Genomic DNA, 26,908 nt, shown 5'->3' with positions numbered 1-26,908 from the left:
GCTTTGCTCGGTTTCTGAAATTCTGTGATAATAAGGTATAGAATTGCAGAACCCAGACTCAGAGAAAAACAGAGCTATAAGAAGCTAACACAGTGAGGATTACACATTGAAATTAGGATTCACTCCTCATTCCAGTGCTCTTTGTTAGAGAGGCTGAGGTGTGGATAGAGACCATTTTATTCTCTTGATAGTTGGTACGGTAATTCTTTTGAGAGACATTTCTTTTTTGGGAAAATTCTCTCAGTGAGTTTAACATAGCAACTGGGGCTCCAGGACCATGGTGATAAGTATTAAGCAAAGTTTATGTAATTTACATAATAAAGGGAGGGGAAATTCTGAACTCTGTGCCAATAGTGGGAGGCAGGGAGGAATCTGAGAAGCAAAGAGAAAGGTGAATGCAACAAGGAAAGAAAGAAAGAAACTGGGAATGAACATAAAACTGTGACTTTCCCTGTGTTCTCTGAAAATTTCAGTAAAGTATACATGAATCAAGAAATTCTTAGTGAGTTTTGAATTTTTGTGGAAATTGGAAAAAAGGATTTGTACTGAGATTGACATGACCTGGGAGTAAAATAAGGACAACACATAAAAGGCAAGAAATAGGAGTTCTCCCCATTCCTAATAGCCAGTTATGACTATGAAGCAGTCGATGTCAAGGAAAAAAGAAACAAATTTCCTGGTGATCCTTAAGTTAAAACAGACAACTATAGTTAAATTACCATTGTAAAATAAAAGAATGCACCAAATGTTTGTTAAAAACATCAGGAAAGACTTTATTCAAGATCATTTGGGGGAAGAAACAGGGAAGAAAGAGAATGCATCATATTGTAGAGGAAGAAGTAAAAATATCTGTTTGCAGATGACGTGATCTTATGTGTAGAAAATCCTAAAGATTCCACCAAAACAAACCATGTTAGAACTAATAAAGACAATCAGCATAGCTGCAGGATACAAGATCAACACACAAAACTCAGTTGCATTTCTAAACACTAACTATGAGTAACCCCAAAAGAAAATTAAGAAAGAAGTCCATTTAAAATAGCATCAAAAAGAATAAAGTACTTAGGAATAAACTGAACCAAGGTGGCAAAAGACTTATATGCTGAAGACTACAAACGTTGCTGAAATTAAAGACACAAATAAATGGAAAGACATCCTATGTTCATGTCTTGAAAGACTTAATATTGTTAAGATGTCAATACAACCAAAAGTGATCTACAGATTCAATGCAATCCCTATCAAAAGCCCAGCAGTGATTTTTGAGAAACAGAAAAATCCATCCTAGAATTCATATGGAATCTCAAGGGAACTTGGATAACAGAAAGTATCTTGGAAAAGAAGAACAAAGTTAGAAGTCTCACACTTTCAGTTTTCAAAGCTTATTACAAACTTTGAATAATCAAAACAGTATGATACTTGCATAAAGGTAGATGATAGAATAGAGAGCCCAGAAATAAATCCTTGTCAATATAGTCAAATAATTTTGACTGTCAAGACCATTCCATGGGGAAAAGGACAGTCTTTTCAACAAATTTTGTTGGGAAAACTGGATATCCACAGGCCAAAACAATGAAGTTGAACCCTTAATTTGTACTGCATACAAAAATTAACTCATAGTGGATCAAAGACCTAAACATAAGAGTAAAAATTATAAAATTCTTAGAAGAAAATATAGAGACTGGGGGGGGGAGGAGGAAATTGGGGAGTGACTTTGTGGATATGACACCAAAATGACAAGTAATCTAAGTAAAAATAAATAGGACTGCATTAGAATCAAAAACTTCTTATCAAAGGACATGATTCTTTTAATTTTATTTTTTAGAGACAGGGTCTGACTCTTTCGCCCAGGCTAGAGTTCAGTGGTGTGATCATAGCTAACTATAACCTCAAACTCCTGAGTTCAAGGGATCCTCCTGCCTCAGCCTCCCATAAGGCTGGGATTACAGGTCTGAGCCACATACCTGGCCCAAAGGACATAATTAATAGAGCAAAATGGTAACTCATGGAATCAAAAAAAATAGGCAACTAGTATATCTGATAAGGGGGTAATATCTGGCATATTTAAAGAATTCCTAATACTCAACAAGAAAACAACCCAACTAAAAAATGGGCAAAAAACTTGAATAGACATTTGTCCAAGAATGATATATAAATGGCCAATAATCACATAAAAAGACACTCAATATCACTAATCATAAGGGAAATGCAAATCAAAACCACAATGAGATACCACCTCACACCCATTAGGATGGATACTATCAAAAAGAAAAAAGAAGCATTGGCTAGGATGTAGAAAAATTGTAACCCTTGTACACTTTGATGGTACGGTAAAATACTGTAGCCCCTATGAAAAACGGTATGGTAGTTCCTCAAAAAATTAAAAATATAATTACCATATGATCCAGCAATTCTACTTTGGGGTATATATCCAAAAGATTTGAAAGTAGGGTCTTGAAGAAATATTTATATACTCATGTTTACAGCAGTACTATTCACAATAGCCAAAAGGAGGAAGCAAGTGTTGTTTATCTGATGAATAAACAAAATGTGATATATGCATACATATATTTAGTTTTAAAAAGGAATGGAATTCTGACACATTCTATAATGGATAAATCTTGAGAATGTTATGTCAAGTGAAATAATCCAGTCATGGAAAGACAAATACAGTTATAATTCTACTTATATGAGATATCTACAGTAATCAAAGTTCACAAAGACAGAATGTAGAATGCTGGTTGTCAGGGTTTAGGGGGAAGGGAGAACGGGGAGTTATTGTTTAATGTCTATAGAGTTTCAGTTTTGCAAGATTAAGCGAGTCCTGGATATTAGTTGCACAAAAATATGGATGTACCTAACACTACTTGAACTGTACACTTAATGGTTAAGATGGTAAATTTATGATGTAATGTAAACTACAATTAAAATAAAAAGGTATTTAACACTGATTTACTTTAACCCATGAAGTAAAAATGAATTTCATAATGATGTACTTTTTACCAGAATTAAAATCAAATAAAATGAATGAAATACTGATACATGGTATAACATCATGAACCTTAAAAATATTATGCTTAGTGAAAGAAGCCAGACATGTATGACTATATATTGTATGATTCCATTTATATGAAATGTTGAGAATGGACAAAATCATAGACAGTATATTAGTGGTTTCCAGGGGGCTAGAGTGAGGGAGGTATCGTGAGTAGTTGCTTATGAGTACATGGTTTCTTTTTGAGGTGATAAAAATGTTCTGGAATTAGATAGTGGTGATGGTTGCAAAATTTGGTGAATATACTTTAAAATGCTGAATTATATACTACAAAAAGATACATGTTATGCTATATGAGTTAATTTTCAACAAAAAACTGAAACACAAATATCCATTCAGGGAGAATTAAATAAAAATTATGGTGAGTCCATAAAATGGGATCATATGCAGCCACTAAAAAGACATTAAAAAGTGAGGAGGCTATATCGTTAGGTTAAAACCAACAATAACTAAGTATAAAACTGATTATATGATCACCTTTGAGAGATAAAAACCAATACATATGCAGATAGAGGCATCTCACACAGTTATCTCTGTGTATCAAGTATGTTTGCACACTTGACCTTTCCCCCAAGTAATTATTTAAAAGTGATCATAATGGTCAACTTTGGAGATTTTTAGTTTTCATTTGGTATCTTTCTGAAGTATTTTTATAACATTATATTATTTATCTCTTTTATTTATGTATTCTTTTGAATGTTTATAGAGGTTATCCAGGCAGGCAGATATAGACCTTTTAGCTTTCTTCTTCATATTTCTTATTCTAAAAAATTCCCTGGTAAAATATCACATTAATAAAATAAAACAAAAAAAAATCATGTGCAGTCTCTCTCCAAATTATTCTTAGTTTTCATTTTATAAGAATGTTACAGGAACTCTACTTTCTAATATTTATTTTTATTATTATGAATACATAATAGTACATACTTATGAAGCACATGTGATATTTTGATACAAGTGTACAATATGTAATGATCAAATCAGGGTAATTGGGATATCTATCACCTGAAGTATTTATCATTTCTTTGTTTTAGGAACATTTCAATTCCAATCTTTTAATACAATAAATTATTTTTAACTATAGTTGCCCTATTATGCTACCGAACACTAGATCATATTCCTTCTATCTAACTATATTTTTTGTACCTGTTAATCATCCTATCTTTATTCTCCCTCCCCACTACCCTTTCCAGCCCTTTAAATTTGTACTTACAACAGTGAACAGAGAAGTCTTTTATATTTGCATATCTAAGAGAGAAATTCTTGGACTTAAGATGAAAAGCTAATTTCCAAAAGAAATCATAATGCATCAGCCAAGTTCTCAATTTAAAAAAAAAAATACTAAATGAAAACAGGTTACTATCACCCAGAGGTGGGTTTAGCTTTGTTCTCTGTTTTCCTTCTTTGAGCACTGTAAATTATGAAAGAACTTAGGATCTGTAGCACTTCTCAAAATCTGGCTCAACATTCTTTTAACCTAACAGTGCCTTCTTCTGGTTCCATGATTCACATTTAGCTGGTTCATTGATGTTGAAAAAAGCTTCACTTGACGATGATGGGAAAAGATCATTTTGAAACCTGGAAGGAAAAAAACTTTAGTTTTCCTTTCTATTATAACAAAACAAACAGAAATCCAGTTGCATGTATAATAGTGGTCGCCAAGGACTGGAAAGAGAGGAAAATTGGGGAGTTTTTTTCTTTTTTTTTCCATTTTTTTTTATTTTGGCATATTATGGGGGTACAGATTTTAAGGTTTCAATAAATGCCCTTCCCCTCCTCCCCCCACAAGTCTGAGTCTCCAGCATGACCATCCCTCAGATGGTGCGCATATCACTCGTTATGTATGTATTGGGGAGTTTAATGGATATGAAAAGTTCTGGAGATTGGTTGTACAAGAATGAGAATATACTTAACACTACTGAACTGTACATTTAAAAATGGTTAAGATGGTAAAGTTTATGTTATATATATTTTACCACAATTAAAAATAAATAAACAAATAAATATAGGTGTAATATGATCAATTTTGGTTGATGGCAGCAGCCCCAAGTTGGGACTGTTTTCACTTCAAATCAAATGTTTACCATATATCAAACCCACCTGTATTTGATATAATTTTTAACATTCCTGTCATTTTACTAAAATAGGCACATATTTCTCTTAATTTCCCTTAATTTACTAAAACTATAGCTACAGAACACCTGAATTTTCTGTCTTTATTAGCAGCATCTGCTACAAAACCACAGGATCAATTTATTTCCCCAACATTTACTGAGTACCTAATTTGTGTAAAGGGCTGTGCTGGGTGCTTGGAGGAAGGTAGTGATGATGGAGATGAGAGGTAGTTATAATTGTAAGTGTTTTAAATGTATTATCCCTGGTGATGACAACAGTTTTGCAAGGAAGAAATTATTATGCCCTGGAAACCAAAGTTCCAAGAATTTAATTAATTACTTAAAGATCACAGAGCTTATAAATAGCAGAGTTTATTAACAGCCAGTTCTATTTTGACATTAAATGTTGAAATTTCTTGAACTTTCTCCATTAAAAAACATTGAGGACAATGCTGGTAAAGTGTGGTCTAGTTTGTCTATAGCCAAAGGGAGATTAATCTGAAGGCTATTTGAATGATCAAAGTCTAAGAAGTTCCAGAAATCTTTTCTTTTAAGACACTTTGTAACGTCTAGTTATTTACCATATATCATAGAATATAACATACCAGCAATAGTAAGACAAGTCATTATTTTCCAAACCTGTAAAAAATTTTTTTAAAAAGTTGCTAATTAAAGTATGGTTTACTATAAATTGTCAGGTTTCAGAAATTTCCTGCATGTTGAAATATGGAAAAAAAATGTAGTAAGCCTTCAAAGACTTATTGCAAAGGCTTACAAACTTGTTAAATATGAAAAAAGTGATCTTATACTTTATGACGTGGTATTTATGTTCCACATTCACTTTTCATGGTCAGTGCTAGTGTATGCTATTCTATTCTTCACTCTAGTCACCTTACATGTTTGCATATTGCTTTTTAAATGGTCATAGCTAGTTGTATGGCTCTATGATGTGCATCTGCAACTGGACTGTAAAGCTCTTGAATAATTTCTTTGGTTACAGGACCCCTCCCCCTCATATATCCATAAGCCATACATAGTTTACTACTTAGAGGTAAACTTGAATTTTTTCTAATCTTAAAATTACATAGATTGTATAAAACTCTCCATAAATTTAGTTGCACTAGGCAGGGGGCGGGGTGCGATGGAAAAACACTATATATAATAAAGGCATCATTTTTCAAGACCCATCTTTGTAGAAACGTTAAAATGCGGTGAGGTAGGGAGGCGAGTGGAGGCGGAGAGGGGATATACGTCTCGGGATACAGGAAATACGGTAAGAGCGAACCGGGAAGAAGCCAGCTCTGTGCCTGGAGGGGACCCGCCGCCATCTCAGGTCTCTAGGCCTTGCCAGGGCCCACCGGAGAAAACTGACGCCCAGAATCTATAATCCTTATGGGGGACCAACCTTGTGCCTCCGGTAGATCCACGCTCCCACCTGGAAACACGCGGGAAGCCAAACCTCCAAAAAAGCGCTGCCTCCTTGCTCCGCGGTGGGATTATCCAGAAGGAACTCCCAACGGAGGTAGTACCACTCTCCCCTCCGCACCTCCTCCGGCTTCAGCCAGCCTGAAGTCGCACCCTGCTCCTCCTGAGAAGTAGTGAAATATATTTCACCCACCCCAAACCAGGTCAGGTTCTTTCTTTCTTACCTGGGACATCCAGGCTCTCTGAAACTTATTTATGCATTTGCCCAGATCTCCTTCCCCTTTTCCTTGTCTTCTTTCCACGATTTCAAAATAGCAGAAAGAACATGCAGGCATTAAACAGCTCTTTCACAAAATATGCTTGGATGAGTGATAGATGTTTAGTTATATTAAATAATTGTTTTAATATTTTAGATGTGATAATTGTGGTTATATCTTATAACAAATAGACTTGAATCTTTTGATGTGTTTGAAAGTAATCTAGTAAGGCCCAGGTAGGGGGAAATATAATCAAAGTGCTCATGAGTTGATAATTTAAACCTGGATAATGTATATGTGGGGATTTATTATACCATTCACTCTACTTTTGTGTATATTTGAAATTTTTCTATTTAAAACAATGCCTGGTTTAAGACCAATAACAATCATATATGGAAGGTCTAATGCCTATGCCCAGCACTGTACTAACAGAAGGGATTGTAAAGTAAGCCTTCAGAAGTGTATGTCTTTCTTTGTGTAAGGTGGGAGACTTTAATAAGTGAAAAAACAGCGCTACAATATGATGGTCAAATCCAAGTTCCATAATGTTTGCTTGTTCAAGGTATTCAGGAAGCATGGAGGATGGACCAAGTCTCTCTGCCTGGTAGTAATCATGAGCCATTTAGAGGAAGGGGGAAACTTTGGGTGGGCCTTAAAGGGTGAGTGATATCTGCCACGCAGAGGGGGAGGGAATGTTTCTCAGGCCTCAGGGTTCCAGATCAAAAGCCCCAAGGCCAGCTTGTTCTGGAAACAACTCCACCATAATAATTCTGAGTCTGTAAGAAAGACTTGGAGGTGAAGATAGAGTGCTTCAGGGACTTGAATGTTATGCTGAGTATGCTGTTTATTCCCCAAGCAGTGGCAACCATAGAAGACTTTCAAGCAAGTGATATTATTTGTATTTCAAGAGTCTAGTTCTTACTATTAGAGAAGCACTTTCTGGTAGTAATTTAGATGAGCTTTATAGAATGCAAAATATAAAACCAAATATGACCCAAGTCTCCTAGATCCTTGTAATCCAAAGGAGAGAGGCATCCTTTTTTCATACATACAATAAACCTTTATGGAGCTCTTACAATGGGGAGGAATTGTGCTGGAAGTTGTAGGGGATAGATAGCCAAGGCATAGTAGCTGGTACATATTAGAAGTGAAATAGCTATTTGAATAAATAAGTCAATGAATGATGGGATAACACTGGCCACCAAGGAGATTCTAGATAACAGGGTTTAGTGGTAGTACATTTAAAAAGCATCTCCTGTCATTCCACACAGCCTTATTTCTCTAATCTTTACCTCTATCCAAAGGGGTAGTGGGTTCAGGGTGTAAGCTGAGCAATGCTCAGATAGAAAACAAAAAAAAGTTATTTAGGACAAAAGTGTAAGAGCTACATAATTCCCGCACCCCCCCCCCCCCGTGATTCACATCATTGAAAATTGTAATAATACACAAAATTTATTGAAGAGTTTTTATGTACCAGACATTGTTCTAAGGGGCTTTGCATGTTTTAATTTATTTAATAACAACAACTCTAATAGGGAAATTTGTATGGGCCAAGGGAAGTTGTATAACTTGCCACAAGTTATATAGCACTAAGTGGCTGAGCTGGGCTTTGAACCCAGAAGTTTGATTCTAGAGTCTATACTCTAAACTGCTATATTATACACCCCTTCTAATAGTATGTACACAACTGTTTTATAGGAGTATAACATTGAAATGGGAGCAAGGTGGAGCATAAGGACTTGAGGAAACTTGGAGAAAAAGAGATGGACAGTAACATAACAAATTATGTCACTGTATTTTTACTATTTTTCAGTTTATGAGGGATTGCAGTATGAATCCATTTCATTGGTGCATTCATAAAATAGTTCACCCAGTGAAGACAACGAAGATTATTTACAATGCTATCCTGCTATTTCCGATGTCCTGCACCTGGAACTTGTAATTTTTAAGGTAATCTCTTTACCAAAAATTTATTAGAGGAAGAGGAGGAGCTGGTTTTGAGAAATTAAAAACAACTAGCCAAATAAAACCTAAAAATCTAGTACCAAATGATAAAATGGAAACCATTTTCTACATTATATGAAACTGTATGCACTAATAATAATAATATAATTTGCAAAATGTTTTTAGATTAATTTCTAATTATCATATCATTACTGTAAAATGTATCTTTTTTTTTTTTTTTTTGAGACAGAGTCTCACTTGAACCTCAAACTCCTGGGCTCAAGCGATCCTCCTGCCTCAGCCTCCCGAAGAGCTGGGACTACAGGCATGTGCCACCATGCCCGGCTAATTTTTTCTATATATATGTTAGTTGGCCAATTAATTTCTTTCTATTTATAGTAGAGACGAGGTCTCACTCTTGCTCAGGCTGGTTTCGAACTCCTGACCTTGAGCAATCCGCCCGTCTCGGCCTCCCAGAGAGCTAGGATTACAGGCGTGAGCCACCACGCCCGGCCTAAAATGTATCTTTTAAACTATATTTTCTAATTGTTTCTGGTAAATGGGAATATGGTGATATTTAATATATTGATTTTATATGCTGCAGCCTTTCTGAATTCTATTTGTCCTAATAATTTATAGATTTCCTTAGAGTATATGTTAATTAATTGTACTATAAATAATGGCAGTTTCTTCCTTTCCATTTTTTTTTTTTAGCTTCTCTTACTATGCTAGCTAGGATCTTCAGTACAAAGAGAAATAATAGCATTGGTAGAGGATTTCCTTATCTTGCTCCTGAATTCTACAAAAGTTTCAATTTTTTAGTGGATTTTCTTTCTCAGGTTAAGGATGTTCCTTTATACTCTTAATTTGCTGAGAGTTTTTATTATAAATGATTATGAAGTTTTTTAACCAATTGCTTTCTTCATTACCTACTGCCATGATCATATGCTTTTTTTCCTCTATTGCTATGACAGTGTAACCATGTGTTAAATTATAATAATCAATTTTCTAATGTATTGACTGCTTTGGGTTTCATTAAGCCCTACCATATAATAGTGTTTCCTATTTTAATAATTTTAGCTTTTATCTTTATATTTCACTTTCTTCTGCTTTCTTTTTATTTGGTATTTTTCTAATTTTATTGAGTTGGACCTTTAGCTTGTTAGTTTTCCATCTTTTTTAAAATAAGAATTTGGGGCTATAAAGGTTTCTCTAATGTATTTAGAACAATTTCATGGGTTTTTATATGTAGTATGTTTATTATCATTTAATATTTATTATTTTAAAATTTCTTCTATGATCAGCCATAAAAAAATGAGCTACTTGTTATATTATCCTCATCTAAGTGAAGTATCACAAGAATGAACAAATGCCACATGTATTCACCAATAAATTGATACTAATCGATCAACACTAAGGTGCACATATGGGAAGTAACATCCATAGGGTGTTAGGCAGGTAGGAGAGGGGAGGAGGGGATGGGTAAATTCACACCTAATGGATGCAGTGTTTTCTGTCTAGGGGATGGGTACACTTGTAGCTCTGACTTGGATGGTACAAAGCCAATTTATGTAACCCAAGCATTTGTACCCCCATAATACTCTGAAATTTAAAAAAATAATAATTAAAAAAAAACTCTATGATTTCTTCATTGACCCATGAATTTGATGTTTTAATTTCCAAACATATGGGCATCCTTTTAAAAAACTCATATGATGAAATCATTAGTACAGTTACAGGTAAACTTCATCTTTTTTTCAGTTTTAAAATTTTTTTAAATCATTCTTTTTGTGTGTTTGTAAATTTTTTATTTCAAAATATTATGGGTGTACAAATGTTTTTGGTTATATGGATCACTTTTGTTATGCTTGAGTCAGGGTTATAAGTGTGCCCATCACTGAGATAGTGTTCCTTATACTAGATTTTTGCCCATCCCCTCCTCCCCCCTCACCTTTTCTTGATTTCAACTGAGTTTTACTTGCCTCTGTGCACATTTGTGTTCATGGGTTTGTTCCAGTTTAATAGTGACTACATGTAAGTAGTTAATTTTCCATTCTTTAGATACTTCACTTAAGATAGTGGTCTCCAGTTCCATCCAAATTGGTGCAAAAGGCCTTAATTCATCCTTCTTCATGGGTGTGTAGTATTCTGTAGTATACACATACCACATTTGTTACTCCACTCCTGAATTGATGGACACTTGGGTTGATTCCACATCCTTGCAGTTGTGAATTGTGCTGCAGTAAATATTCAAGTGCAGATATCTTTTTTATAAAATGACTTATTTTCCTTTGAGTTTACCCAGTCGAGGGATTGCTGGATCAAATGGTAGATCTACTTTTAGTTCTTTGAGAAATCTCCATACTGTTTTCCATAGAAGTTACACTAATTTGCCGTCCAACAGTATATAAGCGTTTCTTTTCTCTCTGCATCCATGCCAGCATCTATTGTTTTTAAACTTTTTAATAAAAGCCATTCTAATTGGGGTAAGGTGATATCCCATTATGGTTTTAATTTGCATTTTCCTGGTGATTAGTGACGTTGAGCATTTTTGTAAATGTTTATTGGCTATTTGTCTATCTTTTGTTGAAAAGCTTCTGTTCATTCTTTTGCCTACTTTTTAACAGGCTAGTTGGTCTTTTTCCTGCTGATTTGCCTGACTTCTTTGTAGATTTTGCTTATTAGCCCTTTATTGGATATATAGCTTATAAATATTTTCTCACATTCTATAGGTTGACTATTTCCTCTTTTGATTATTTCCTTAGCTGTGCAGAAGCATTTTAGTTTAATCAAGTCCCATTGATTAATCTTTGTTGTTGTGATTGCCGTCAGGGTCTTATTCATAAATTCTTTGCCTAGGCTGATATCTATTAATAGAAGGGTTATTCCAACATTTTCTTCTAGCATTCATATGGTTTCATGCCTTACATTTAAGCCTTTTATCCATCTTGAATTAATTTTTGTGAGTGGTGAGAAATATGGCTCCTGTTTCATTCTTCAACATGTGGCTATCCAATTCTCTCAGCACCATTTATTAAATAGGGCTTCTTTTTCCCAGTGTGCGTGGTTCTCTGCTTTGTCAAAGAACAGTTGGCTGTAAGTAGATGGTTGAATATCTGACTTCTCTATTTTATTCCATTGGTCTATGTCTCTATTTTTGTGCCCATACTATGCTGTTTTGATTACCATAGCCTTGTAATATAGTTTGAAGTCTGATAATATGATGCCTTCAGATTTGTTCTTTTTGCTTAAGATTGCTTTGGCTATTCAGGCTCTTTTCTGGTTCCAATCAAAGCATAGATTCATTTTTTCTAGATCTGTGAAATATGACCTTGGTGTTTTGTTGGGGATTGCATTGAATCTTTTAATCACATTTGGGTAGTATGGATATTTTGACAATGTTGATTCTACCAAATCATGAGCATGATATGTTTTTCCATTTTTTTGTGTCATCTGTGATTCCTTTCCTCAGAGGTTCATACTTTCCCATGTAGAGATCTTTCACCTCCTTGGTTAACTATATTCCTAGGTGTTTTATTTTCTTTATACATATTGTGAATCTTATTGAGTATTTGATTTGACTCTCAGCCTTACTGTTATGAACATGTAGAAATACTACTGATGTATGTACATTGATTTTGAATCCTGAGACTTTGCTGAATTTATTTATCAATTCCAGGAGACTCTTGGTGGAATATATGGGGCTTTCTAGATACAAGATCATGTTATCAGTAAAGAACAATAGTTTGACCTCTTCTTTTCCAATGTGGATATCACTAATATTCTCTTGTCTAATGGCTCTGGCTAGAACTTCTAGCACTATATTGATTAGAAATGGTGACAGTGGGCATCCTTGTCTTGTTCCAGCTCTTAGGGGGAATGTTTTCAACATTTCCCCATTCAGTATGATATCGAGTGTGGGTTTGTCATATATGACTTTTATAATTCTGAGATATATTCCTTCTATACTTAGTTTGTTGAGGGGTTTTAACATGAAAGCATGCAGGATTTTGTCAAATGCTTTTTCTACACCTGTTGAGAGGATCATATGATCTCTGTTTTTGCTTTTGTTTATGTGGTAAATTGCATTTATTCATTTACATATGTTGAGTCATCCTTGCATACCTGTGATGAAGCACACTTGGTCCTGGGGATTATATTTTTAATGTGCTATTGAATTCAGTTTACTATTCTGTATTCTATATTTGCATCTCTATCCATAGGAGATATTGGTCTGTAGTTTTCTTTCTTTTTTTTTTTTTTTTTTTTTGAGACAGTCTCACTTTGTTGCCCCAGGCTAGAGTGAGTGCTGTGGTGTCAGCCTGGCTCACAGCAACCTCAATCTCCTGGGCTCAGCGATCCTACTGCCTCAGCCTCCCGAGTAGCTGGGACTACAGGCATGTGCCACCATGCCCGGCTAATTTTTTTTTTGTATATATATTTTTAGTTGGTCAATTAATTTCTTTCTATTTTTGGTAGAGACGGGGTCTCGCTCAGGCTGGTTTCGAACTCCTGACCTTGAGCAATCCGCCCGCCTGGGCCTCCCAAAGTGCTAGGATTACAGGCGTGAGCCACTGCGCCCGGCCTGTAGTTTTCTTTTTATGCTATGTGCTTTCCTAGGTTTGATGTCAAGGTGATACTGGCTTTATAAAATGAGTTGGGGAAGATTGCCTGCATCTCAATATTATCAAATAATTTTGGTGTTATGGGTAGTAGATGTTCTTTATAGGTCTGATAGAATTCAGCAGTGAATCCATCTGGTCCAGGGCATTTTTTACTGGGAGCTTTTTTATGACTATGTCAATCTCACTCTTTGTTACTGGTCTTTTCAGGAGTTTTCTTTGTTCCTGGTTAAGACTTAGGATGTTGTGTGTTTCCAGGAGCTTGTCAATTTCCTCTGTATTCTATAGTTTATGTGTGTAGAGACTTATATAGTATTCATGGGTGATCTTTTGTATTTCTGCAATATCAGTTGTAATGCCACCATTTTCCTTTCTTATTGAGCTTATTTGAGTAATTTCTCTTCTGCTCTTGGATAGTCTAGCAAGATGTCTGTTGCTTTTTTTTTTGGTTTTCAAGAAACTAACATTTAGTTTTGTTAATCCTTTCTATTGTTTTTTTGTTTCTTTGTTTCCCAATTCATTTAGTTCTGTTCTGGCCTTTGTTTTTTGTTTTATTCTGCTGGCTTTGGGTTTGGTTTGTTCTTCATTATCTAGTTCCTTGAGGTGTGACAATAGGTTGTTAATTTGTGATCTTTCTGTCTCTTCAATGTAGGAGATTAACGCTATGAATTTTCCACTGAGAAATGCTTTTGCTGTGTCCCAAGGATTTTGATAGTTTGTGTACTCTTTGTTGTTCAGTTCAAAAATTTTCTAATTACCATCTTAATATCATTTTTGAAACAGTAACCATTCAGCAGCAGATTATATAATTTCCATGACATTGTGTAAGTTTCTCTTTTAATTGTTTCTAGTTTTATTCCTCTGTGGTCTGAGAAGGTACATGGTATGATTTCTATTTTTTTGAATTTCTTGAGACCTGTTTTGTGTCCTAAGATATGATCAACCTTGTGGAATGCCTCATGTGCAGCTCTAGGCCCTCAGGTGGGGCAGTTCAATGCCCCACGCTTTCAGGTGCGCCTTGCAACTTCTAGGGGGTTGCTTGATTTCCCCCACAGCAGAGGTGGGTGGAGGGGCAAGGCTTTGTGCAGTTAGTTTGTCAGTCTGGAAGGCTTTGCCATGCCCTGGCAGGGCTCAGAGGTCATTTTCCTGGCCACCAGGGGGAGCTGCTGGAAGGAGGGTTGAGGCCCACTCTCCAAGCCAGGAAGGCTGCTTGTGAGGGAAAGGTCACACTTTCCAGGCTGGCTGTGGAGAGTGAGTTCCACCCCTTTTCTTTGCCTCTGCCCTTGAGTTCTGAAGGGCTGCACTAGGTTGCTATGGCACCATTGTCTGTGGTGCCATGCGCTGGGATCTTCACTCCTGATTGCAAGCTGCACTCAGTTGCTATGGTATTGGCTGGGATCATCCCCATCAGAGCTTGCTGTACTCTGTGGCTATGGCTCCATAGGCTGAGGTCTTCCCCACTGGAGGACCCGACCTAGCTGACAGCTTGGCTTTCCCATGGGAGGGTATGGGTGTTTCCCCAGTTGGCCAAGTCTTGGACCCCCACAGTTTTCTCCCATCAGTTCTGCCCACATGGACTCCCTCAGGTCCTAAGTCCAGCTACTAAACTCTACTCCTTCCCGTACCCCCACCCCGTGTCCCCCAGCTACTGCCTTGAGGCCTGGGGGCACCAGATCCCACTTGGGTGTCTGACCTGCTGGCATGCATCTCCAGGAAACACCAGCAAGCAGGGAGCACCCAGATAGCATGCCCCAGGTCCCCTGTGGGTTGCCAAGGAGAGAGGGGTAGGCCCCAGTCTCTGTGGAAACTTAAGATTGCAGGATGTACCAGCTAGGTGTAGGAGCCACTCACCAAATTCTCTATTCAAACTACTCTCCCAGTTGCAAGAAGTGGGGGAGGGGCGGGGAGAGATAAGAATCTGAATGGGAGAAAGCTTGAGCTCATCCTTCCTCTCTTGTCACTCTACTTGGAGTATGTTCAAGATCTGGGATCATGTAAGTTCTTACCACAATTCCATGGTTGCCACACTGCTTGGGTTCGTGGGGGTGGAAAAGCTTCCCAGTAACTTGGTAGCCCACTGATCACCAAAGGATGGAAGAGGGAGAAAGGGAACGCCCTTTACCCCTTCCTTCACTAGGCTCCTAGCTCCTTGGGTTTGGTCTTTGCCAGTATCTTTTGTTTGCTCTATCCTCTTCCTTCTCTGCTTCACAGTTTTCCTTTGTGAGGTCCCAAGCAGGTTCTGGCACTTCACTCATTGCAATTCAGCTGTGCTGGATCCCCTCTTCCACCTCCTCTATTCTAAGCCCTTCCTTCTCTACTGGATGGTTTGGCAATCAATATCTCTAGTCAGCCATCTTGCTCCATCCTCATTATTTATTTTAATGTTCAAATTATCTCAGATTTAGCCAATGGCTACCCACTCAAGTTGGCTTCTCTGTGCCTCTGACATGGCTCATCATTCTTTGACACATATTCTGACTTGCTTTAACATTTATTTCCTTACTTTCAGGCTCACTTTGTACTCCCTACCCTGTCGATTATTTCTTTGTGGAGCTCTGGTACCTTTAATGGGAGATGGTATTTAGGCATAGGTGTATGGCTCTTTTTTAGTTTAATATTTTGATATCATTTTTCACTTAGTTGCACTGAGCACAGACATTTTTTTATGTGATAATGCTTATTTAGTGTTTGTTGAAATATGCTTTATGTACTAAAGAAAATGATTAGTGTTCCGTGTGTGTGCCTGGAAAGATTATGTATATATTTTTTGTTGCATATAAGGTTCTGTTAATGTCCATTAAATTTGTTAATTGTATTATTTAAATCTTCTGTATCCCTACAAATTTTTTGTTTGCTAGATCTATCAATTACTGCGAGACGTAAGTTTAAAATCTCCCACTGCAATTGTGGATTTGTCAAATTTTTGTAGTTCTGTAAATTTTTGCATTGCATAGTTGAGGCTTTGTTATTATGTATATACAAAAATAGATCTTTTCTCATTTTTAGAGACACGTTTTATCTTTTTGTATTTAAAACCTATTTTGTTTATTATTATTATAGCTATACTAGCTTTCCTTCGTTTGGATGGTATTTCTTTTTCCATTCTATTACATATTCACTTCTTTCCTTTTTTTTGCTTTTCAGAAAATGTTCTGCCAAAAAAGTGAATGCATTGATTTGTTTCTGAATTTATCAGTAGAATTTATAATTAGCAACAAGGATAAGCAGTATATTAATCTATACAAACATTTTTTTTTCATTTTTATTTTATAAAATTTTACCTCTATAGAAAAGTCAAAAGATATCTTTTATGTACAGTAGTCCTCCCTTAATCGAGACTCTCAGTGGATCCCTAAAACCATGGATAATACTGAACCCTATATACACTATGGTTTTTTTCCTATACATGCATATTTGTGATACAGTTTAATTTATAAATTAGGCACAATAATAGATTAATAACAACAATAAAATAGAACAATTATAACAATATACTATTCACAGGATATTAAGATAGGATATTCTTTTTAGAGTAGGCCTTAGGAAATTCAACGTTCAATTTTTTTTCTTTCCTTATTTAGTTGAGAACTTTCACGTTTTCACTTAAAGGAAGTACTTTATGTCTTCTCTTTGGCATATCCAAATTGTCAGCATCACTATTCTTGCATTTTTGGTCTATTATTAAGTATTATAAGGATTTTTTGAACACAAGCACTGCAATACCACAATAGTCAATCAGATAACCAAGATGCTTAGCAAGTGACTAACAGGCCCGAAGCCTATATAGCGTGGATATGCTGGACCCTGAGTGAGATGGAGCAGGAGTGTGTGAGATTTCATCATGCTACTCAGAATGACATGAAATTGAAAATTATAAGTTAATTTATTTCTGAAATTTTCCATTTAATATTTTTGTACTGCAGTTTACTGCAGGCAACTGAAACTATGGATAAGTGGGGGACTACTTTAGATTAATCAGTTGTTTACATTTAGCTACATGTCTTTTATGTCTCTTTGTGTATATATGTATATATAACGAGAGAGAAAGAGCAAGAGAGAAATATTCTTTGCTGAATCATTTGGAAGTAGCTTGCAGATATCATGACACTTCAGTCCTAAACACTTTATCATGTATCTCTTAAGAACAATAGCATTGCTATTATTACACTTAGAGAAATTTAACATTGATGCAATACTGTTATGTAGTATGATATCCATATTAAATTTCATCAATTTTCCTAACAATATCCTTTATAGATTTTTATTTGTCTTGATCCAGGATCCCGCCAATGGTCATGCATTGTATTTAGTTGTCATACCACTGTGGTCTTTTTAAATCTAGAATAGCACTCTCCCATTTTTTCTTTTAATTTTTTGTGACATTGACATTTCCAATGAGTCCAGGCAGTTGTCCTGTATATGTTCCACAATATGAAACTTGTCTGATTATTCTCCTATGATTAAGCATTTTTAGTAAGAAGACCACATGATACTCTGTCCTTCCTAGGTACAAAATGCCAGTTTATCCCAAGGGCCTTGATGTCCATTGATAATTTTATAGATATCTAGGTGAGTACTTTTTAATTCCTTCGTAAGAAACGGTCACATTGTTTTGGACACAGGTGAAATTATAGTTTATAATTAGCTCCATAGTCCCTGTCTAGTTACCTGTTTGCAGAAGTGCTCAGCATTAGAAGGAGTTCATACATCTATTCTGCCATCATATTTGCCTGCCTCAGAGCACTTGCCTGGTCTGGCTGGCTTGCTATCTCTCTCTTTCTCTCTCATAGAGTGTTTTCAGCAGCTTCATGTGCAGAGTCTCCTTTAGTATGTTTTCTTAGGAGCTTAGCCACTTTCCAACCCCTCATTATACAAGGACCTTTTCATACTACCTCAGATTGATCATTTTTATAAGGCAAATATGATATGAGAAAGTTTCTTTTCTCTTAATCTTACTTCCTGACATGCTGTTATATCATATATGTCCTTTGTTTCTCTTGGGAAGTACACCACATTTCTCACATGGATTCTGTATTAGGGTTCTATTGCAACCATAACAAATTTGTCACACACTTAGGGGCTTAAAACAACACAATTATCATCTTAGTGTTTTGTAAGTCAGAAGTCTAGTATGAGTATCATTGGACTAAAATCAAGGTGTTGGCCATCTGCATTCCTTTCTAGGGGCCCTAAGGGAGGATCTGTGTCCTACTCATTTGGTTGTTGGTAGAATTCAGTTCCTTGCAACTGTAGGTCAGAGATCCCTGTTTTCTTGTTGTCTGTCAGCTGAGAGATTTTCCCAGCTTCTAGAGGCCACCTTCATTCCTTGGTTTGTGGTCCCTTTTCTCTATCTTCAAAGCCAATAATGGTAGGTTGAGTCCCTACCATACTTAGAATTTCTCCATTTTCATTTGTCATCACATCGTTCTCTGACTCAGCTGGGAAAAGGTCCTCTGCTTTTAAATACACATGCAATTAGAGTGCACCCACCCAAATAATACAGAATAATCTCCCCCATCTCAAGGTCCTTAATTTAATCACATCAGCAGCATTCATTTTGCCTTATAAAGTAACTTAGTAACAAGTCCTGGGAATTGTGCTGTGGACATCTTTAAGTGGGCATCATTGTGCGTACCACAGATTTTATTATAGCAGCCAGCCATAACCTGACACTCAGTGTATGATTCATCCATTATTTCATTCAACCAACAAAAATATTAGTCAGCATCTATTAAATTGAGCATCTATTAAATTCCAGTTATTGTTTTAGGGTTCCAAGGTTATAAAACTAAGAAATCTAACTCATTGAAGGAATTCATAAACTTATTTAGCAAGTTCTTTAGATAGAGATTGGCACAGAGTGCTATAAAAGAACACAGGAGGGCATATGATTTAAACTAGAAGAGCCAGGAATGGCCTTCTTCATGAATCAGTGTCTGATCTGAGTCTTAAAAAAGGAGTGAAATATTAAGTAAGGATGGGTGATGGTAGAGGGGCAAATAGAAGGAAGACTTCAAGAAGTGAGAAAAATATAACCAAAGATACAGAGCTCAAGATAACCTATTTGAGAGGATTGAGATGAATGACAGGTAGATCTACAAGCCATACAGTTTCCCTGGAGCAGAGAGATGAAAATAGATCAGCAAGTTGGAGCATAAACATGAAGAGATTGTGTACCATGGAAAGTCACTGAAGATTTTTAAGGAGAGTGCTATGCTCACATTTATATTTTATATAGATCATACTCACTAGTATGATCATACTCACATGTAAGATAGTGTAGAAGGAGATTAGGGTAAGAAGACTGTTTAAGCTGCTTATGTTAAAATCCTAACAAGAAGTAATGAAAGTCTGAATGAACTCAGCCATTGGTAGTTCGAATGGAATACAGAGGAATAAGATTTGAGAAAGGTTTATGAAGTATTATTGATTAGATGGTATATCAATCAGGGTTCAACCAGAGAAACAGAACGAGTAGAAGATATATATTAGGAAATGTATTGTGAGGAATTGGCTTGTGGGGGCTGATTATGCAGGTCTGAAATCCAGAGATCAGGCTCACAGGAAGGACAGGCTGGAACTCTTGATCATGAGCTAAAAGTGATGTTCACAGGTGGAATTTCTTCAGAGAAGTCTTAACTTTGTTCTTAAGGTCTACCAACTGATTGAATCAGGCCCACCCAGATTATCTGAAATAATCTCCTTTACTTAACCGATATAGACATTAATCACATCTGTAAAATAATTTCACAGTAACACCTAGATGAGTGTTTGATTAAATAACTGGGGACTCTAGCCTAGCCAAATGGACACCTGAAAAGACCATCACAGATGGGATGTCCAAGGAGGGCAGAATAATAGAGGATGATTCTCAATTTTCTGGTTTAAGAGTAGGGCACGGTGGCTCACACCTGTAATCCAAGGGCTTTGGGAGGCCAAGGGAGGAGGATGGCTTGAGGCTAGGAATTTCAGACCAGCCTGGGCAACAGCAAGACTATATCTCTACAAAAATTTTTGAATTAGTCAGGCATGGTGATGCACAACTGTAGTCCTAGCTCCTTGAGAGGATGAGGTGGGAGGATTTCTTGAGCCTAGGGGTTTGAGGCTACGGTGAGCTATGATCACACCACTGCAATCCAGGCTGGGTAACAAAGCAAGACCCTATGTCAGAAACAAACAAACAAATAAAATGTTTTTGCCTTGGGTGTTAAGTGAAATCACCAACTGGGTTATAGAATACAAGAGAAGGAGCAGGTTTTCAACATTTTGAGTAAGAGAGCTAGATGGAGATTCCTGGCAGGAAGGCAAAGGTTTGTGATTGCAAGAGATATTTTTACCAGATAAATAAAGAAACCATCAGCATAAAGGTGATAGTTGAAACTGAAGGAATAGATTAGGAATCCAGAAGAAGGTATTATAGAGAAAATTTATGGGTTGAGAAGGAAATTCTGGGGACCACCAACATTTTAAGGATTATCTAGGGAAAGATGAGCAGTTAAAGGAGAGACAGGATGAGGGGAAAAACCTAAAAGAGTTTGATGCCATGATTTTAAGAAAAATTTAGTGAGCAGCAGCATCATATGTAATAGAGGGTTCAATACTGAAAAATATCTATTAATTTGTAAATGAAATCCATTGGTGAATTTAGCATGAATGGTATCAGTGTTGTGAGAGCCAAAGCCAGTTTGAAATGGGTTAAAGAATTGCTAGGAGGTGCCAAATTGAGATTAACTGGTGTAGACCACTCATAGGAGATGAGAAGGAAGGATAAAAACTGAATGATATAAATAATTGGATGATATCTATAATAGGATTAAGAGGCAAGAGACTATTACAAAATAGTAGTAGAAACTTGCACAAGTCTATTGGCTGAAAGTAACAAGAAGAGAGGGAGAGACTGACGACATAGCAGAGAACAGAAATCATAATAACTGAGAAGAAGAAAATAGGCCTGGTTGTTAGAGGGGGATGTAGTGCCAAGAGAAAGACTTGTTTTCTTCTTTGGATGGGACTAGAGTAGTATAATTTCAAGAGAATGATTTGAAGGTGTGTGAAAAGTGTTTAAGATCATCATGATTTCTGACATATTGTGGACAGGGTCAGGGTTGCTAAGTGTCCTGCCATCTGTAAGACAGCCTGTGCAAATAATTATTTTTATACATTCCATACAAGTTTTGACTATTTCGTTGGATGTTCTTATGGTGAAAAGTATGTTTATATTAATCTAGGGCTGGAATTGAACTCCATTTTATATATTAATGCAAACAAGCAAGTTTTAATATACACTGACTTTTCCAGAAACATAACTACCATGTATACCAGAGTAAGATCTTACCTTGTTTTGTTCAGAGTCTTATCAAGAATGTTTATCATTTTAGAAAATCTTGTTACCTACAATAATGCTGCTTATAGATATTTGAGATACTGATAACAACACACCAGATCAGTCAGCATTTGTAGCTGCCACGTTTATAAGCATTTTCTGTATAACTTTTTGCATCCTTCATTGTCCTTTAGTGTAGTCATATCTCAGCATTTACATATTGAAATCTATTTTATTTCATTATAAGTTACTTTCTTTTTATTTCTTTCATATTACAGATATTTGTTTTTTAAAATTATTTGAGTTTTAGTATAGTAAGATAGGCATTAAAACATTTAAGAAAAGAGGCCAGATAAGACTGAAAACCACTGGCCTAGAAGAAAGAAGATATAGGGGAAAAATGATAAATTTTAAGTAGAAATGTAGAGATTTGTGAGAATGACTAATGCATTATACTTTGTGATAGAGATTACCATAGCTCTGATTTCTAAATCCAGTGAATAGATTTCAGTCTTTGTCTTGATCCTTTTGTAACATTTAAAATTCTCTCCTCTTTTCCTATGACATGCTTGTCTTCTAGTTCTCCTTTTACATATCCAGCCATTTTTTCTCATTATCTTTTTCCGAATATTCCTCCTCTGCCTGGATCCTTAAAGTTGGTGGTTCCTAAATCTCCCTGTTTCAATCCTCACTTCTGCTTGGCAGTCTCACCCAGTACCAGTTAAATTAAACATTTGCATGCAGATGACTTCCAAATCTGTATCTTCAGCACAAGTTTTTATGCCAGATTTCAAACTCATGTAGCCTACTGCATTCTAACTCTTTCTGTCTGGATGCTTTATCATCACCTCAACCTGAAAACTGAACTGAACTCTTCAGCCCACCAGCAGTACCACAAACCCTTCTTTATTCATTGTTGTTGGCACTAATACTCCAAAGACAAAAACTAGGGCATTGTGTCATGTTTCTATTCTCTCTCTCACTTCTACTGAGGCATCATAATAAGGTGTCACCAAGTCATAGTGATCATTTTTTAAAAATATCTGATGAATTTATCTTTTCTATTCTATTCTCCAAACTCTATTCCCATGCCCTGGTTTGAACTCTCAACTTTTCTCTCCTAAATGGCAGTAATAGTTTTTAAACTGATTTCCTGCCTCCACTACTGCCTATTGCAAGGGTCCTCAAACTTTTTAAACAGGGGGCCAGTTCACTGACCCTCAGACCATTGAAGGGCCAGACTATAGTTTAAAAAAAAACTATGAACAAATTCCTGTGCACACTGCACATATCTTATTTTGAAGTAAAAAAACAAACGGGCAAAAACAACTGCATTTGGCTGGTGGGCCGTAGTTAGAGGATGCCTGGCCTATTGTCTCTTGGCATAGCCTCTAGAATGACATCTCTAAAATAAATATCTAACCATATTGCTTCCCTACTTAAAATCCTTTAATGATTTCCTGCTTTCTATGATAAAGTCTAAAGTGTTAGCATGACATAAAAGATTCTCTGTGATACGTCTCTTACACAAGCCTTGTCTATTGCCACTAATCCATATACCCAATCCCAACCTTACACAACTCTTCTTGTACTTTATGCACTACTAGGGTTTTCTTGAAATACTGTTTTTCATGTCTGTTTCTTTGTATATTTGGTCCCTTTAACATCTTCACACACTTGTCTACCTCATGAACTTCATTCCTCAAATTCTTCTTCATTTGTTACAGCCTCAGGAAATTTTTTCCTTATTCCATGTCCTCCAGCTCTAGAAGTAATAGTTTCCTCTTTGCTATTTCTGTGGCTGGGATTTGTCTATTATTGCACATGTCAAATATCAACTTGGTAGATGCATGCATGCATTCTTAGTATGGCACCTTTTTATCTGGTTAATTGGGAATGTAAAAGAAAAGTACAGTGCACAACAGAAGTTCATTGGTCTGTGTTTTCATTTTTACTTTTTTATTGTGATATAACTCATGTTATATATATATATAAAGTACATATATCTTAAATATATAGCTCTATGAATTTGCACATATATGTATCTGTAACAAACACTTAATTTAAAATGTAGACCATTTCTAACACCCTAGAAGGTACATTTGTTTAATTTTCAAGTCAACATTCACAAAAGGTAACCACAATTCTAACTTCTATCACCATTGATTAGTTTTGCCTGTTCTTGAACTTTGTATAAATGAAATAACAGAATATGTACTCTTTTGTCAGACAGTTTTCATTTGAAGCCTTATAAATACCTTAGAACTCCTGTGTACCCTAATGTTACCTGTGAGGAAAGAGATATGGAAACAGATCATAAAAGGAAACTCTAGGAGGAAGGCAAGGCTTCAATAACTCTTTTTTTTTATTTTAGCGTATTATGGGGGTACAAGTGTTAAGGTTACGTATATTGCCCATGCCCTCCTCCCCCCTCGAGTCAGAGCCTCAAGCGTGACCATCCCCCAAACGTTGCACATCTCACTCATTGTGTTTGTATATACCCATCCCTTCCTCCCCCCTCCCACCTGCCTGACACCCGATAAATGTTATTCCTATATATCCACTGAGGTGTTGATCCGTTAATACCAATTTGCTGGTGAGTACATGTGGTGCTTGTTTTTCCATTCTTGAGATACTTCACTTAGTAGAATGGGTTCCAGCTGTATCCAGGAATATACAAGAGGTGCTATATCACCATTGTTTCTTAGAGCTGAATAGTACTCCATGGTATACATATGGCACATTTTATTAATCCATTCATGTGTTCATGGGCACTTGGGTTGTTTCCACAACTTTGTGATTGTGAATTGTGCTGCTGTAAACATTCGAATGCAGGTGTCTTTTTCATAAAGTGGCTTTGATCTTTTGGGTAGATGTCCAGTTGTGAAATTGCTGGATGAAATGGTAGATATACTTGTATCACTTTGAGGTATCTCTCTATTGCTTTCCCCAGAGGTTGAACTAGTTTGCAGCACCACCAGCAGTGTAGGAGTGTTCCTATCTCTCCGCATCCACGCCAACATTTATCGTTTGGGGACTTTTTGATAAAGGCAATTCTCACTGGAGTTAAGTGATATCTCATTGTGGTTTTTATTTGCATTTCCCTGATGATTAGAGATGTTGCACAGACAACCCACAGAATGGGAGAGAATTTTTGCAAGCTACACATCCGATAAAGGGCTGATAACTAGAATCTATTTAGAACTCAGGAAAATCAGCAAGAAAAAATCAAACAACCCTATCAAAAAATGGGCAAAGGACATGAACAGAAACTTCTCAAAATAACTCTTGAGTCACAAAAATTGGAAAGTGTGAACATTTGAATGGGTATCCTCACAATGAAATAAAATGTTGTAATGCATACATTATCTGCTACAAGGCAAAATGAAATATCCAGAATTTTGAAGAAACTGTAGAGGAAGAGATCTGTTTTAGTCTATTTGTTTTGTTATAAAGGAATACCTGAGACTAGGTAAATTATAAAGAAATATTTATGTGGCTCTTGGTTCTGCAGCCTATACAAGAAGCATGAAACCAGCATCTGCTTCTGGTGAGGGCCTCAGGAAGCTTCCACCCATGGCAAGGTGAAGGGGAGTAGGCATGGCAAGAGAAAGAAAGCAAGAGAGAAAGAGGGATAGAGGGACTGAGGGAAAGAGGGAGTGGGGGGGGGAGAGAGATAGAGAAGAGAAGAGAAGAGAAGAGAAGAGAAGAGAAGAGAAGAGAAGAGAAGAGAAGAGACGAGAAGAGAGAGAGGAAGGAGGGAGGGAGGGAGGGAGGAAGGAAGGAAGGAAGGAAGGAAGGAAGGAAGGAAGGAAGGAAGGAAGGAGGGAGGGAGGGAGGGAGGGAGGGAGGGAGGGAGGGAGGGAGGAAAGGAAGGAAGGAAGGAAGGAAGGAAGGAAGGAAGGAAGGAAGGAAGGAAGGAAGGAAGGAAGGAAGGAAGGAAGGAGTTCCAGGTTCTGTTCATTTTAAGTATCAATTCTTGCAGGAATTAATGGAGCAAGAACTCATTCATGACCATAAAAGGATGGCACCAAGCCATGCATGAGGAATGTTCTCTCATGATCCAAACACTTCCCATTAGGTCCCGCCTCCAACATTGGGGATCAAATGTGAATATGAGATTTGGAAGGGACAAATACTCAAACTGTATCAAGATCCTCAAAAGTTTCAAGAAAAGAAAAGATGTCGCTTTGAAATTAACTGATTTATATTCAATCAACACTTACTGAAAACTTCCTGGGTGTCAGGCACTATAGTAGACAGAGGGGGCACACAGATTACTAAATTATGCCCTTGTATTGAAGACCACGTGTTCTGGTGTTGAAGACAGAATCATCCTGTAAGGAAGAAGCTAGAGCTAGGAAGGGATAGAGATACCAGACAGAGAAGGCTTCTTGTAAGATAATATTTGAATTAAATCTACATTATAAGTGGGAGACACCCAGGTAAAGAAAGTTGACAAGATATTTAGTTTTTAGTCATGGTGAATTTGAGGTACTTGTGGAACATTCAAGTGGAGATGTCCACTAGAAAGTCAGAAATTTAGGCAAAGAATGCAGACTTGAATATTAACCAGCATATATATGGGAGTTGAAGCCATGGGAGAGTGTATATTGTGAGAAGAAAAAGTAACCAAGAATGAAATTCTTAGGAACATTGAGGTGACTGGCAGAGAAAGAGTATCCTGCAAAGGAAACTGAATAGCCAAAGAAGTAAGAAAGGAAAGCAGAAAAAGAGGTGTACTAGAATGTAAGGGAAGAGCATATTTTAAGAAAGGGGGTGGTCAACAGTGCCAAATATTTTTGTAAGAGAAGGATTTAAAAGTGTCCAATGGTGTTGGGGACAAAAGGGAGACAACCATTGAATCTATCAAAAGAAGTCCTTGATTAGTGACTGTAGTAAGAGCAAATTCATTGGTATGGAGGGACAGAAAAAAGATCGTAGCAGATTGAGGAGTACATAGGGGAATTTGAGTAAGTGGGCAAAGACAGGACTTTTAATAATTTCAGTTGTGATGAGTAAAGAGAAGGGAAGAGAGTTGTAACTGGAGGAAGACTTAAACTTGTTTAAATGTTGTGATGGGAATGATTAAATAGAGAGGAAGAGCTAAAGAGATAGGGGAAAGTGGGCATAATTAATAGTTTGAAGGAAGTGAGATCATACAGGATCCA

The 26,908-nt window shown here is 36.5% G+C and overlaps 1 protein-coding gene across 4 annotated transcripts in view; it reads left to right on the top strand.

Annotated features, from left to right (window-relative positions):
• The first annotated feature begins 6,448 nt into the window (after window positions 1–6,448).
• NBDY (negative regulator of P-body association) overlaps window positions 6,449–26,908 on the top strand; it is a 74,303-nt gene continuing 53,843 nt past the window's right edge. For 3 of the 4 annotated variants that reach the window (XM_075999699.1, XM_075999698.1, XM_075999697.1), the window contains exons 1-2: window positions 6,555–6,688; window positions 8,662–8,798. Coding sequence is in view for 1 of the 4 variants with exons in the window: in XM_075999700.1 (XP_075855815.1) it covers window positions 6,559–6,765 (207 nt within the window). In the remaining 3 variants the exon portion in view is untranslated. Of the gene's footprint in view, window positions 6,795–8,661; window positions 8,799–26,908 lie in introns of all 4 variants that reach the window. The other variant, XM_075999700.1, reaches the window with a different exon arrangement.

The sequence above is a fragment of the Microcebus murinus genome, unplaced genomic scaffold (assembly GCF_040939455.1).
Source record: "Microcebus murinus isolate Inina unplaced genomic scaffold, M.murinus_Inina_mat1.0 scaf001_hap2_Mmur4.0, whole genome shotgun sequence".
NCBI lineage: Eukaryota > Metazoa > Chordata > Mammalia > Primates > Cheirogaleidae > Microcebus > Microcebus murinus.
Note: the sequence above shows the minus strand (reverse complement) of the source record. Positions and strands in the feature narration are given on the sequence as shown.